This window comes from Furipterus horrens, unplaced genomic scaffold (genome assembly GCF_987537825.1).
Source record: "Furipterus horrens unplaced genomic scaffold, mFurHor1.1.pri manual_scaffold_3, whole genome shotgun sequence".
Classification (NCBI taxonomy): Eukaryota; Metazoa; Chordata; class Mammalia; order Chiroptera; family Furipteridae; genus Furipterus; species Furipterus horrens.
The window spans coordinates 104,963,927-104,978,026 of NW_028327173.1; the positions used below are offsets into that span (position 1 = coordinate 104,963,927).

Sequence of the window (14,100 nt, forward strand, 5' to 3'; positions counted from 1 at the left end):
TGTGCTAACTATACCAGTGCCAGCAGCCACCGCTTAACGCCCCTTCTAAGTCAGAGGAGATGGGAGCTTTCTGACCTCAAGAGAAGGGCTTTAACAGGAATGGTACAGGTTTCTCTCAGGCCTGGGTTCTGTGTTCTCCTATAGCCCTGGCTTCTGCTATGGCCCCCTTTCTGCCCCTCCCTACAATGAAATATTCAGCAGGTTGGTGGCTGCAGTAGCTGTGCACCCTGAGTCCCTGGAAGCCTTTGTCATCAGACGCCCCAGGAAGTGGGAGGAACAGACCAGGCCTTCAGAACCCTGCCCCATCCTACATTGCTTCCCCTCCAAACCCTAGCAATCTGAAAGACCACGCTGAATAGCCACCAGGAGGTGAGCTGGCAGTATCACGTAGGAAAGCTGGGAGGAGGCTGCAGGGTAGAGACCCATCTGCCCTTGGGGAAGGGGGCTGGGCATGACTTGGTGGTGTCTGACATCACCACTACCCCACAATGCTCTGAGCTGGGTGGGCAGGGAACAGATGTCCCCATTTTGCAGATAAGGAAACTGAGACTTACAGAGGTCAGGTGAGTTTATTCAGGGCACATGACTAGTAAGAGGCAAAGCCAAGAATGTGCCTTCTGACTGTTAGTCCAAGGTTTCTTTCCCCATATGACACTGCTTGCTCTCAGCGCCTGTGATTTGCCCCACACTCAACCAGACCCCTCCCACTCAAGATATTCTGGTACTCATCCTCCCATCCCCCACTCCCAAGGGTCTTCATTTCCTTCCTGCCCACCCTTCAGCCTGAGCCAAAGGTTACAGCTGACCATCCTTGAAGACCACATCTGCCTAACAAATTGTGTTTTAATTGGTCTGCACAATGCATTTAATATGTTTAAATTAATGGTAAACATATAATCTCTGGGAGATTTCACCAAAAAAACTAAATTCCAGTTTTTTAAATTATTTATTTATTTATTTTTAGAGAGAGGAGAAGGAAGGGAGAAAGGGAGAGAAACATTGATATGTGAGAGAAACATTGGCTGCCTCTTGTCCGCCCCCAACTGGGGATCTGGCCCACAACTCAGGCATGTGCCCTGACCGAGAATCGAACCGGTAACATTTTGGTTCACAGACTGGCGCTCAATCCACTGAGCCACACCAGCCAGGGCTCCAGTTTTTTCTTTAAAGGCCAGTGTTCCCTCTTATGCAATCATCTGAGAAGCCATCACCCTTTGACTGGGCTGTGCTCCACAGTCACCACAACCTCACTCTCCTAGAAGTCTCCCACACCCACCAGTTTCCATCCTACTATTGCACAAGTCCTGTTTTTCTGAGAGAAGGAAAATAGTTCTGTGTCTTCTAAAAGGGGAAAATGAAAGATAAGCTAAGAGGGCACATTTGGATCAGGAGGAGGAAGGGATTTGCTTCTTTATAGAAATGAAAACGAAGACTATGCACACATGTAGTGAGCAGCAGGTTGGCTGGACTGGAGTTGCTGAGGGGAGTGGTCAGAGGTGAGGTCACAGGAGTAAGAGGGTCACAACAGGATCTCTGCAGTCAAATGGTAGGCTATTCCACTATCTGAACAAGAGTGACATAACCTTACCTTTCAAAGGCTTACTCTGGATTTCGTGTTAAGAACAAACTGTAGGAGGAGCGGAGCCCATGCTGGGGCCAAGGCTGGACCACAGTTAGGAGGCTATCCCCATAATCCAGGCAGATACGATGGAGCATGGGGAGAGGAGGGAAATCAGGGATGATGCCAGAGTTTGACCTGAGCCATTGGAAGAACAGAGCTGCTGTCTTCTGCAGTGGGAGAACGGAGACATGGGCAGATCAGGAGTCCACGTGGCACATGAGGAGTTGGCCAGTCCCCAGGAGCTGCCAAGGACACAGGTGGATATGAGAAGCTAGGGTTTTAGAGAGAGCAGTCCGGGTAGGAGATACACAAAAGGGGGCCGTCCACATAGCTGGCATTGAGGACTGAATGAGAGCATGTGGGGCCTGCCTGTCGATGGAGAAGAGTCCCAAGGCCTAGCCATAGGTGTTGGCGAGAAGTGGAGGGACCAAGACAGTCCATGAAAGAGCAACTACTGAGATAAGAAAACCAAGAAAGGGGGCCCTCCTGGAGGCAAGGGTACATTAGTGGAAGGGATGCTCACATGTGGCAAACACTGCTGAGCGGATAAAATGAGGCCTGACAACCAACTCACCATTGGATCTGACAACACAGAGGCCACTGGTGCCCTAGCCAGGACAGGAGCAAAGCCCAGGTGAAGCACACTTAAGACAGCATGAGGGGACTGTGGACTATTCCTTTTGTACTTGTGCTACAAAGAACAGTAAGGAGGTGGTGGCAAATGTTTGTGGAAAAAGTGAAGTTGAGTTTTTTCTCTAAGGTGGAGGAAAGAATAACATGGTTGCATAATTATGGGAACGATTCATTTGGGGGGACATTGACACCGCAGTAAAAGAAGGGAGATGGTAAAAGTGGTGTCTGGTAGGCAAATGTGTGGGGATCAGTGCAAGGAGGAAGGACCTCTGTTGAGAGAAACACAGGTGGAGTATTGTTTTCCCCAGAGGTTCAGAGAAGAGATTTGCCCAAGGCAGCAGAGTTCAGATTTGACACAGGTGACTGGCTGTAGAGCCTGAGTCTTCACTGCCACACGACTGTCTAGTGGTGACCCACTTAGCTACTGAGGCAGAGTGCAGGTTATAGACATAGAGGCAGCCACAACCAGGAGAGCCTAGAGTGAGGCTGGCACTGAGGGGTGATCTGAGGAGGTGGCAGAATGCCCAGTGCCAGCCTGGGAAGGGGCTCCTGGGTGCACAGGCTGGATCTGCCTTGTCCCAACAACGGGGGTCTCCCACAGGTGTATGCTGGAAATGTTCTCTATGAGCACAGGATGCCTGCTGAGCCCTTCTGGGTGGCCCATGACACCGTGAAGCTCCGGCTGGTCTCACCCCCTGCCCCCGATATCGCCACCACCCTTGCTGTGGCTGTGTCTTTTGAGGCTGCCTGTCCCCAGCGCTCTACTCGCCTCTGGAGAAACAAAGGTGAACAGCATGACAGGCTGGGAAGTTAGGGGACACTGGGAGAGGACCAGAGAGGAGGAGACACAAAGCCAGGGTTAGCCCCCTGGACTAGGATGTTATAGGGAGGGTGGGCAGATAGAGAGGCTTTGAGTTCAGAAGGGAGACATGGCCCTCGTTCCTCCTGGGAACTCTGAACCCCATCCTAGGGTACCTGGTCTGAGTGGGGAGGCAAACCATGCATTGGAGGCCCCAGTCTGAGGGTCTACGGTTCTTCCCTTAGTGAACTAGACCTTCATAGCCTGTGTTCTACCCCCAGGTCTCTGGGTCCTCGAAGGCCAGCAGGCCAAGATCACCAGAGCTGCCCTTGACGCGTCCAACCTTCTGGCCAGTGTCGCATCGCCACAGCGCCCAGAGCATGATGTGCTGTTCCAGGTCATGCAGTTCCCCACCCGGGGCCAGCTGCTGCTGTCTGGGGAGCCCCTTCACGCGGGGCAGCCCCACTTCTTGCAGTCCCAGCTGGCTGCAGGGCACCTGGTGTACGCCCACAGTGGCGGGGGCACCCAGCCGGATGGCTTCCACTTCCGTGCCCACCTCCAGGGGCCAGCAGGGGCCTCCTTAGTGGGACCTCAAACCTCAGAGGCCTTCGCCATCTCGGTGCAAAATGTGAATGAGCAGCCACCTCGACCGCAGGCCTCTGTCCCCCTCCAGCTCACTCAAGGCTCCCGTGCCTCAATCTCCCGGGCCCAGCTGAGTGTGCTGGACCCAGACTCAGCTCCGGAGGAGATCGAGTTCAAGGTGCAACGGGCACCACACAATGGCTTCCTGAGCCTGGCAGGGGCCAGTGCAGAGCCTGTGAGGCGCTTCACGCAGGCTGATGTGGACACAGGGCGGCTGGCATTCGTGGCCAATGGGAGCAGTGTGGCAGGCATCTTCCAATTGAGCGTATCTGATGGAGACAGTCCACCCCTGCCCATGTCCTTGGTTGTAGATGTCTTGCCATCCACCATTGAGGTACAGCTGCGGGCACCCCTAGAGGTGCCCCAAGCCTTAGGGCGCTCCTCACTGAGCCGTCAGCAGCTCCAGGTGGTTTCAGACCGGGAGGAGCCAGATGCCACATACCGCCTCACCAAGGGGCCCCAGTATGGGCATCTCCTGGTGGGTGGGCAGCCAGCTGCAGCCTTCAGCCAGCTCCAAGTGGACCAGGGTGAAGTGGTCTTTGCTTTCACCAACTTCTCCTCCTCCCATGACCACTTCAGTGTCCTGGCACTGGCCAGGGGTGCCAATGCATCAGCCACAGTGAACGTCACTGTGAGGGCTCTGCTGCATGTGTGGGTGGGTGGGCCATGGCCCCAGGGTGCCACCCTGCGCCTGGACTCCACCATCCTAGATGCGGGTGAGTTGGCCAACCGCACAAGCAGTGTGCCTCGTTTCCAGCTCCTAGTGGGACCCCGGTATGGCCGCATGGTCCATGTTCCCTGGGCCAGAACAGAGCCCAGGGACAGCCAGCCAGTAGAGCAGTTCACACAGCAGGACCTTGAGGATGGAAGGCTAGGGCTGGAGATAGGCAGGCCAGAGGGTAGGTCCCCAGGCCTCACAGAGGACAGTCTCACTCTGGAGCTATGGGCAAGAGGTGTCCCGCCTGCTGTGGTCTCGTTGGACTTTGCCACTGAGCCTTACAATGCAGCCCAACCCTACAGCGTGGCCCTGTTCAGTCTCCCTGAGGCTGCTCAGACAGAAGCAGAGAGGCCAGAGGGCAGCCCTCCAACTGGCAAGCCAGGCCTGGCAGCCTCCAGCCCTGTGCCCACCATGGCCAGAGGGGGCTTCCTGGGCTTCCTTGAGGCCAACATGTTCAGCGTCATCATCCCCGTGTGCCTGGTCCTCCTGCTCCTGGCACTCATCCTGCCCCTGCTCTTCTACCTCCGCAAACGCAACAAGACAGGCAAGCACCACGTCCAGGTGCTGGCAGCCAAGCCCCGCAACGGCCTGGCTGGCGATACAGAGACCTTCCGCAAGGTTGACCCCAGCCAAGCCATCCCACTCACAGCCTTGGCTGGCCAGGGGCCCTCACCAGGGGGCCATCCTGACCCAGAGCTACTACAATTCTGCCAGACAACCAACCCTGCCCTCAAAAATGGCCAGTACTGGGTGTAAGGCCAGGCCTGGGCCCAGACGCTGACCGGCCAGGCAAAGGCTTGCTTAGGCCCTGGCCCCTTTGCTCCTGTGCCCTGGTGCTGAGTGTCCCCAGAGCCACAGAGACCTGAAGATGCCAGGGGTGGAGGGTGCTGGGAGAAATTTGCAGGGGCCCAGAACAGAGTGGAGTCAAGAACTGACATCTCCCCAGCTTACTCTATGTGGAGAACTACAAGGGGCGAAGGGCAGAGGCAGTCTCAGGGTCATTCCCTTGCCCTGGAGCTAGTTTGGGCTATCAAAACCAGAGTGACCTCTTACATGGGTGAGGACTCCGGGTCCTGGGTCTGTGACCTTGGGTGAGTCACCCCTGACCCTCTTAAGGACAAAGAGAAGAAAGGGAGGGGCAGACAGGTTCCTGGGTGTTCCCTCCAAGCTAGGCCTCCTGTTGTCTCTGCCCCAGGGTTAAGAGAAAACTTTACCCCCTGGTCATTTAAAGATGTGGTATTCCCCAGAGCAGAGGACAGAAAGAAAGGGACCCTCCAGGGACAGCTGTGTGTTGTTTGTCTGACCGTGCACTGGGCCCTTGTCCTCACCAACCTGTACTCCCTTGGGCCTCAACCAGCAGGGTGGCCAGGGCCACAGGAGCCCTAAACTTCTACCTCCTAGGGCCTTCCAAATCTCTTCCCTGTCTGTGGGATGGGACCAAGGCTCTTTGGTTTAGTAGATGTAGGCTAGGCCCTCTCCAAGAGCTTAAAGCAAAAAAGGAAACCAAGAGATGTTCAGTGGACAGCCCTAGATAGCTTAGCCTGAGTTTCGGCCTCCACAGCCCTATCCCTCCCACCCCCTTCTCAAGATGTCAGAACAGCAAAGGTGAGGAAAGTGAAGGGGACATGGGGACCCCAAGGTTGGACCAAGGGGACATGGGGAGGCTGAGGCACCGCACCCACAGGTGCCTCCCCTCAGCTCCCTGGAATTTTCACAAGGAAGATTTCTGCTGGCTTCTGCCCTTCCAACAAGAGGACCAAGGGTGCTCCTTCTCCAAGGCAGAGTAAGCAGCAAGAATTCTGAAAGCTGTCCCTGTGCGTGGCCCAAGAGATTGTCATTTGGTTAGGGGTGAGTTGGAGACACAGGGTCTCCAGAAGGCTCTCTCTGTTTTCCTGCGGAGACACCACCCCCTGTTTTTTTTTTCCCTTTTGATGGTTTCTCCTAGGGTTGCAATGGAGACAGATTGTGGGTCCCAGGGGATACTCCAGGTTGAAGTCCCCAGAAGAAGCATGAGAGGTGTCTGAGCTCTCGGGTAGGGGTGGGAGGCAGAGGCCCAAGCACAGCCAGATTGGAGGTGGAAGTGCCCCAGCTAGACTTTGGCAGCTGACCTATGTCTGAAAACCAAGAGTCACTTCTTTCCCATGCTTTAGCATTGAAACACCTAAACCAGGAACTAGGGCAAGAAAGGAGATCCCCTCCTCCCCACTGGCTGCCCCGGGACCACCCCTCCCTCTGATGCCCTTTATATCTCAGCATCTGGCTTCCTGGATCCTCTCCACTCTCTGAGAAGGTTCAGGAGGGACCCTGGGGTTCCAGTGTGTCACTGCTGAAAGGGCCCAGAAGACCACTGGAAGACAGAGTCAGAGAGGGAAAGAGTCACACTCAGCAAGGCAGCAGTACAGAAACCAGACCCCTAGGCCTAGCCAGCTCTTGTTGCCACAGTGAAAAGCCTGCCCTAGAGGACAGCCAGGGCCCATAGGTGGGGACCCCCACAGAGATGCCTCCATATCCAGAGCTCAAAATCTTGGACTGACTTCCAGGTCTCTTCACCACCCTCCAGGCCAGCCTCACACAGGGCCCTGTCAAGGGTGTCTCCATGCCACAACCCATGATTTGTCCTGCCTCCCCCAGAAGCCCAGGGCTGGATCCTCGGGGCCCTGATATCTGGGACCAGTCTCCACTCAGAGCAACCAGTTTCCCTGGAACTGTAAGCTGAGACAAGGGTGACAGACCCGCAAGGCAGGATCTGGCATCAGCTTCGATTTCCCTCAAAGGACTGGCCCAACCCTCTGTTCACACAGACCAGCCTGCCCTGCCCCCAGTGTCTACTCCAGCTCCTCTGAAGCTCTATTGGACAGAGGGCTGGCGCCCATGGCATCGTGCCAGCAGCTCTGCCAGGGTCTTGCAAATTTCAGATATGCCCCTGAAGCTTAAGAGGGTTGCTATCCACTTTACAAAATAATACCATCGCCTTCTGTTAAAGATCCAGCTCCTCCCAGGCACTGAGGATGGAAGCCAACCTGTATACCAGTGTTCAGGAATGTCTGGGAGCCTCTGACCCTCTTTCTCATACACACACAATGTGCACTTGTACAAACAGCTGTGTACCTTCAGATCTTCAGACATACAATACAGATAAATCCCTGCCTGCATAATACATACATGTACCCATACACTTTGGAGGTATATGTTCCTTGCCTGTGACCTTCCCACAGTCCCAGACACTGGCACACTGAGCCAAGGGCCAAGGTGTCCTGTCCATCCAGAGACCCAAGGTGACATCAGCAGAATTGGGAAGAGCTCCATGGTGGGAAGGGTGGTTTTGGAGGGGGTGTGAGGAATAGGGTAGGGGGTTCCAGAGAGGCCCAAATCTCTAGCTCCCCAGCTTAGAAGCCCTGCCCACCACCCTAAATGGTTTAACCTCTTAGGTGCTAAAGAAAGGTCTTGCTTTTAGCCCCTCTCCTCATTCTAGGAGCTGGCCCTTTAAGTGGAGTTGCTATGGCAAATGTGAAACCCACAAAGCTAGAACCATCAACCTCTGACATGAAACAGGAGAAATGGTCCCCCACCACCACTTTCTGCTAACCTATGGGAACTGCTGACATCTTCCTCTGGGCCCTGAATATTCCAGATCTTAAAGGCATGGAGATACCTGGATGGTAACCCCCCAGAGTTCTCTGGTTGGGTCCCCTGTTCCTGGCCATAATATGTGAAGGACCCCTGGCAAGTGGGTGGAGCAGGAGCTCTCTCCACAGCTCGTGGCCCACTGTAGGTCCTCTCAGTTAACACAATCATGTAGTTACTGCTATGATTAGTCAGGTGTTGCCAAGTTCATTTTGTGCCAAAACTGCTATGGGAACTGCAGATAGGAATCCCCCCATCCCTTCCTAAAGCGCCCCAGACCTGCCAGTAACTAGCATACCTTGACGTGTGCCCGAGCCCAGTAGTGGGAGTGGCTTATGAGGGGGAGCCCAGAGTGACAGGGCAGCTGGTTCTGCCTGCTTCCTTCTCCCTTTAGAGAGTGTTGGTCCTTTCCTAGGAAAGGGCAGCCATGCAGCCACCAAGTCGTGCATGCCCAGCTTACCTCCTGATCACATTTCCATGCTCAGTGCAATGAGGTGCATTATTTAACTAAGAGCCGCTATCCTCATAAAGGGTGCCAGCTCACAGAGGGCATCTATGGCCACTAGGATAACTGGTGGACTGTACAGTGTGACTTCACATTTCAGGTGTCCTAAGAACTCCTAAAGACAGAAGCAGCCAGTGGCCAGAAAGGGACTCTTCTACCTGAGCACAGCCTCACTGTGGGCTGGAGGAGCTCTCCTGCTCCCAGCCTCGGAGCTGCCAACTCTGTTATGTTACCCTGGAGCTGGGAGAAAATCCCAAGGCTTCCTTCTGATGCCTGGTGAGGTCACAAAGGGCTCAAGTGACCAGTCCTGAAGGCCCAAATTCTCTAAGTTTTTGCTACTCAAAGTAGGGTCTAGGGACCAGCAACACCTGGAAATGAGGAAGCTCAGGTGCACCCCAGATTGCTGAATCACACTCTGCATTTGAACAAGGTCCCAAGTACTTAGAGCACCACCAAACAGCAAAGTTGAGGACATACTGAGTCTTCCCCCTCAACTACTGGGGAAACGGCCGGGAGAGGCAGGAACCAAGCAAACATCACACTATGGCAGTGGTTTTCTATCCTTTTTTTCATCTCATGGCACATAAACTAATTACTAAAATTTTGCGGCACACCAAAAAAATAAAATTTTTGCCGATCTAGCAAAAAAATAAGTATAATTTTGATTCATTCACACCAGCTCTTGTGTTGGCTCTCATCAATTTTTTATTTGACAATTTAAGGGAACAGAGGTCAGTGCTCCTGACTAAATAGTCAGGTTCTGAGTGATGTAAAAATTCTCATGGCACACAGCTGAAACGTGCTGCACAAAGGTAATCACCCAGCTGGAAGGAGGTCAGACCTTATGACTCTGTTCCAGGGTTTTGTCTTTCACTCTACTAACAATAGATGTTTACTGAACATCTACTAATCTCTTCTCGACCTTTTGGCTAAGATCAAGTGTAGTATCTGAACATCTACTAGGCACCTAACCCTGGGCTGTCTGTCCTCCCCATACTCTTTTGAAGTATCTATATACCCCACACATTTGGGGGGTAGGGTTCTGATGTGGGGGTTCCTACTCCAGGGCCCTCCAATGAGGCCAAGAGGGAAGCAGAGGCAGGTGAGGCTGGCAGCCAGGTCTGATCCAGTCGGGAGGCTCTTTAGGAAGCAGCCCATTCCCAACCTTACCTCCCAAAGAATGGTCCCTGGGACCCAGCAGCCCCCTACACACTGCCTTCTGCAACCCAGCTGGTCCTTCCCTCCCTGGCTTCTCCCTACCTGTCTGGGTTCCACATAGACAGTGAGGGACAAAGGGGGGTATCCAGCCAAAGTCATCAGTCGGTCACCTGTCTCCACCATGGCAGAGCAGAGGGACAAACAGAGAAGGGGGAGGAGCTGCCTGCTTGTCAGGCTTCCACCAAGCCTGATCAGAAAGGGTGGGGGGGGGGGGGGTTGCGGAATGGGCTCCCAAGAGCTCCCTGTCCCACAGAGGGTAGAAGCAAGAAAGACAACCATACTGACTGTTCCTTCTGCCCCCAGAACAAATGTCGACCATGGCCCCGTCTATGTACTGCCCTGGTCCTGACACGCAGCTCTCCTCCCCTCCCAGGTTGCTGAGGCCCTGGCATGAGCGAAGGTCTTCAGTACCTTTTTTAAAAGATATACTTAAATAAATAAATAAATAAGATATATTTTAAAATTTATTTTAGAGAGAGGGGAAAGGAGAGAGAAAGGGAGAGAAACATCAATGTGTGGTTGCCTCTCGCATACCCTTAACTGGGGACCTGGCCCGGAAGCCAGGCATGTGCCCTGACTGGGAATCTAACTGGCAACCTTTTTTTTGGTCTGCAGGCTGGCATTCAATCCACTGAGCCACACCAGCCAGGGCTTCAGTACCTTTTATAGTAAACATAGTTTAATGCTGTGCCCTCCTTCAGGGCAGTGTGCAACCTGGCCCAGGGTTAGGTGCATAACATGTATTCAGTAAACATCTATTGCCCGAATATAGGCTCCCCTTCCCACAGTCCAAGAAGTCTCTAACCACCAGTCCCATCCAGACGTCCTTTCTTGAGTTGCTACTGGTTCCCCTGGATTCCCTCATTCCCAGGGGTACTGGTTGGGCTCTCAATTGCTGCTCCCAGATCCCTTTCAGGGCCCAGAAAGACCTTACCCCAGGCCCTACATTTTTAAGGAGCAGGTTTAATCTGTCCCTCCCAGACTCTTCAGAGCTCACTCCTCTCTCTCCATACTCACCCGTGGCTCCCTTCAACCCAGACACCCCAGGTCTATTTGCTCAGAAACCCATGGGCTTCTGACACTTTCACCAAATTATACATGAGAGCCCACCACAGATAGAATCAAAGTTGATTACATGCGGCAGGAGGAAGAGACAACCCAGAGGCCCCTCCCACTCAGCCTCCTCCTGCCCTACAGCCCCTCCTCAGAACGCCCTATGCCAGCTAATCTAATGACTACAGCACTCACCTGACCCAACCTTCAGGAGCAAGGAGCACAATAGAGTCAATGATGCCCCCAATGCTACTCCACCCAGAGGACCCTGCATGCAATCAGAGAGCTCAGAGCCCCAACCATATGGGAGTGACTGTCACAACCACACAGCATACTTTCCAGAGCTCAAAGCCCCTCCAGACACCAAGGACACATCTCTCAGCAGTGGGACTCTGGGCACCAAGAGGCATCGTTGGGCAAGTGTGGGTGGGCCAGCAATACCAGACATGCTGGCCTCGGTAGAGACCTCCAAGAACCAGGATCTTGTTGGGGAATGTAGAGCCTACTCTAAAGGGTTGTTGAGCAAGCAGGCAGATGGGCAAAGCTGGCAGAGTCCTGGAAGGCAGTGGCTCAGGGCAAAAAGGCCCCTTCTGAGTCAATCCTGGTAAGAGGTTGACTTGTAAGCATGGCATCCAGACAGGCAGCTGGGGCAGAGCTGGTAAACCCCAAGAAGATTCCAGACCAGTGGACCTCAGCCTCCTCTGTCCCATGATCTGCTCTGAGGATCTCAGAAACTAGGAACAAAACCCATGACCTGAAGGAGGAAGGGGAGAGGTGGTGACTGTCCCGCCCAATGAACTTGTACAAGTCCACCTACCTGTTCTGACTCAGATGGGATCATCAACCCCAGAGAGTATGGATCTAGCCCTGGAGGAGCTTGCTGCCTGCTTTCTGCCTAGAGTCCCACTTCCTGATTTCATTTCTGACCAATCATTGCCCAGCCCTACTGGCATCCATGAGATATGCTAGCAGGATGGCCCCGTCCAGGTTCCACATCTCTGCCTGAGTTAGGACCTATCAAAACAGAGCAACTGACCAAGATTTCTTTTCAAAGGGTCATTGTTGTGGCAAAGCTCTTAGAATAGCACCAAGTACATAGTAAATGCTTAGTAAATGTTGACCATATGATTAATGCTCTTGTAATGGTGATGATTTTATATTGCCCTGTGTATTGGTCTGGCATATTGTAGGTCCTTAACGAATGTTCAAAGTTAATGTTCTTGTTATTATTATAATTTATTATAGCCATCACAGTGCCTGGCACATAGTAGGTGCTAAACAAATGCTCAGTCTTCCTGGAAAGCCAAATGCATGCATTCTCCATCTGGAAAAGAAGACACCAAGGCACTCTTCGCTGGGTTCTAGAAGGGAGAGTAAGGTGTGTAGCAAGGAGTCAAGTCCTGGGTAGAAGTTGGCAGCCCCACTCTGACCTCCCCTTCTCCAGCCCTACCCCGTTGATTCAGAGGACTCTCCTTGAGGTTGGGGGTGAGGTGGGCTAGGACCAACTGGCCTACCTTGGAGAAAGAGGGCAGGATGGGATGGGTGGGTTCAGGGAAGGCCAGAACACAGGCTTCCTGGAGGAGACAGGGGCTCTGGTGACCAGGCTGAAAGGTGCTGTGAAAGACCCAATCTGATAGGGAGCAGCCTCCAGCAGTAAACCCGGTGCTGGGCTGGAGGATTGTTCTTCTACCACCGCCCACCTTCCAGGGTCAAATCCTTTAAGATGCAGAAATGGGGGGAGGGACTGCTGAGACCCTGGGCCAGAACTCTGTTCCCAGTTGCCCCCAGTTTGGGTGGCCTCAGTTGTCCAACTACCCAGGGATCATCTTAGGAGCCTCAGGAGTTGGCCAGGAGAAGATACCCCCACCCCACATACATCATACCTCACACCCCATCCAGCTGATGCCAGCAATACTGGGCTGAGCTTCAGTGCCAGGGAAGAAGGAGGCTGCCCATTCTATCAACTGGGATAGCACAGCTTCCTGTTTATCAGAGAAGGGCTCTAAAGGCCACCCTGGCCTCAAGCCAGCCCTACGGAGGGTGGAACAGGGACTGCTGCATATCCCCTCCCATCTCTTCACACCCACACCTTGCTGAGAAAGAGAGGAATCCTCCCCAGAGCAAATCCTGGGTCCTGGAAGGTGGGAGATGATGTCAGGGTGGAAACATTCATTCAGAAAGCAGCTGCCGTGGCAGCACACATGCACAGCGACACTTACTCATGGGACTGCCACATGCAGCTGCACACAATCATGTGCAGATGTACTCATTAACAGCACTGGGCCTATGCACACCAGAACCTGCACACACAACCTCCTCAGAGACCTGAGACGCAGCCTAGCAGGCATCCTGAATCACCTGCTATGAGCGAGGCACTGTTCTAGGCACGGGGGACACAGCAATGAGCAAGACAGACAAATACCAGAGGCCCTGAAGGCTGCCTCCAAACAAATAGATACATGTAAAATCTAATTTTTGCACTGAAGTATTTGCAGATGAGATTATGTGATGTCTGGAGTTTGTGGGAAGCAAAGGATATGGGGGAATAAAATATCAGCCCAGGGTTGATAACTGCTGAAGCTGAGGTATGGCACATGTACTGTATTAATTTCTCTATTGCTGTGTATGTTTGAAACTTTCCATAATAAAAAGTTAAATACATACATGTATATAATTGGCAGTTGGCAATAAGTAAACTGAAGAGAAAAAGGCAGGGTCTGGGGCCAGAAGACTAAGACTAGAAAGACTCTTTCGATGGCCAGGAAAGCCCTCTCCAAGGAGGTGACATGTAAGCAAAGACCTAAATTAACTAAAGTGTGAAACATGCAGATACTGGGAGGAAATACATTCTACACAGAGGGGACAGCAAAGTATAAAAGCCCTGAGCCACAAGCAAGCTTGGCCTATGTAACGCATAGCCAGCAGTCCAATGGGCCTGGAATTCTGTGATCACAGTGACATCAGAAAGAGGCCTTGTGGTCTAGGTAGGAGGTTGGAATCTATCCTACAAATGGCAGGAAGCCCTGGAAGTCGAAAGCAGGGGAGGGACATAATTTGATTTAGAATATGGTTTTAAAAGATCACTCTGGCTCCTGTTAGACTGTTGTGGAGCAGGAGAGAGAACAGGCGAGCCGCTTGGAGGCTACTGTAATAGTCCAGGCAGGCATGCCTGTGGCTCAGGCCAAGCAGTGAGATGATGAAACGGGTAAGGTTTGGGACCTATTCCGAGGATCTAACGAAGCTTTGTTGGTGGAAATGTGGAGGGTGGGAGAAAGAGAGGAGCTGAG

The 14,100-nt window shown here is 53.0% G+C and overlaps 2 protein-coding genes and 1 pseudogene across 2 annotated transcripts in view; 2 read left to right on the forward strand and 1 right to left on the reverse strand.

The window, feature by feature from the left end:
• Positions 1 to 6,861, forward strand: part of CSPG4 (chondroitin sulfate proteoglycan 4) — a 44,310-nt gene extending 37,449 nt beyond the window's left edge. Inside the window, exons 9-10 of the mRNA XM_090269955.1 lie at positions 2,856 to 3,039; positions 3,335 to 6,861. Of these exons, the coding sequence (XP_090126081.1) occupies positions 2,856 to 3,039; positions 3,335 to 5,169 (2,019 nt within the window). The 3' untranslated portion in view covers positions 5,170 to 6,861. The remainder of the gene's footprint in view (positions 1 to 2,855; positions 3,040 to 3,334) is intronic.
• SNX33 (sorting nexin 33) overlaps positions 1 to 14,100 on the reverse strand; it is a 34,547-nt gene that overhangs the window by 4,376 nt on the left and 16,071 nt on the right. The gene's annotated exons all lie outside the window — the stretch shown is intronic.
• LOC150015626 (U2 spliceosomal RNA) lies at positions 9,452 to 9,627 on the forward strand (annotated as a pseudogene).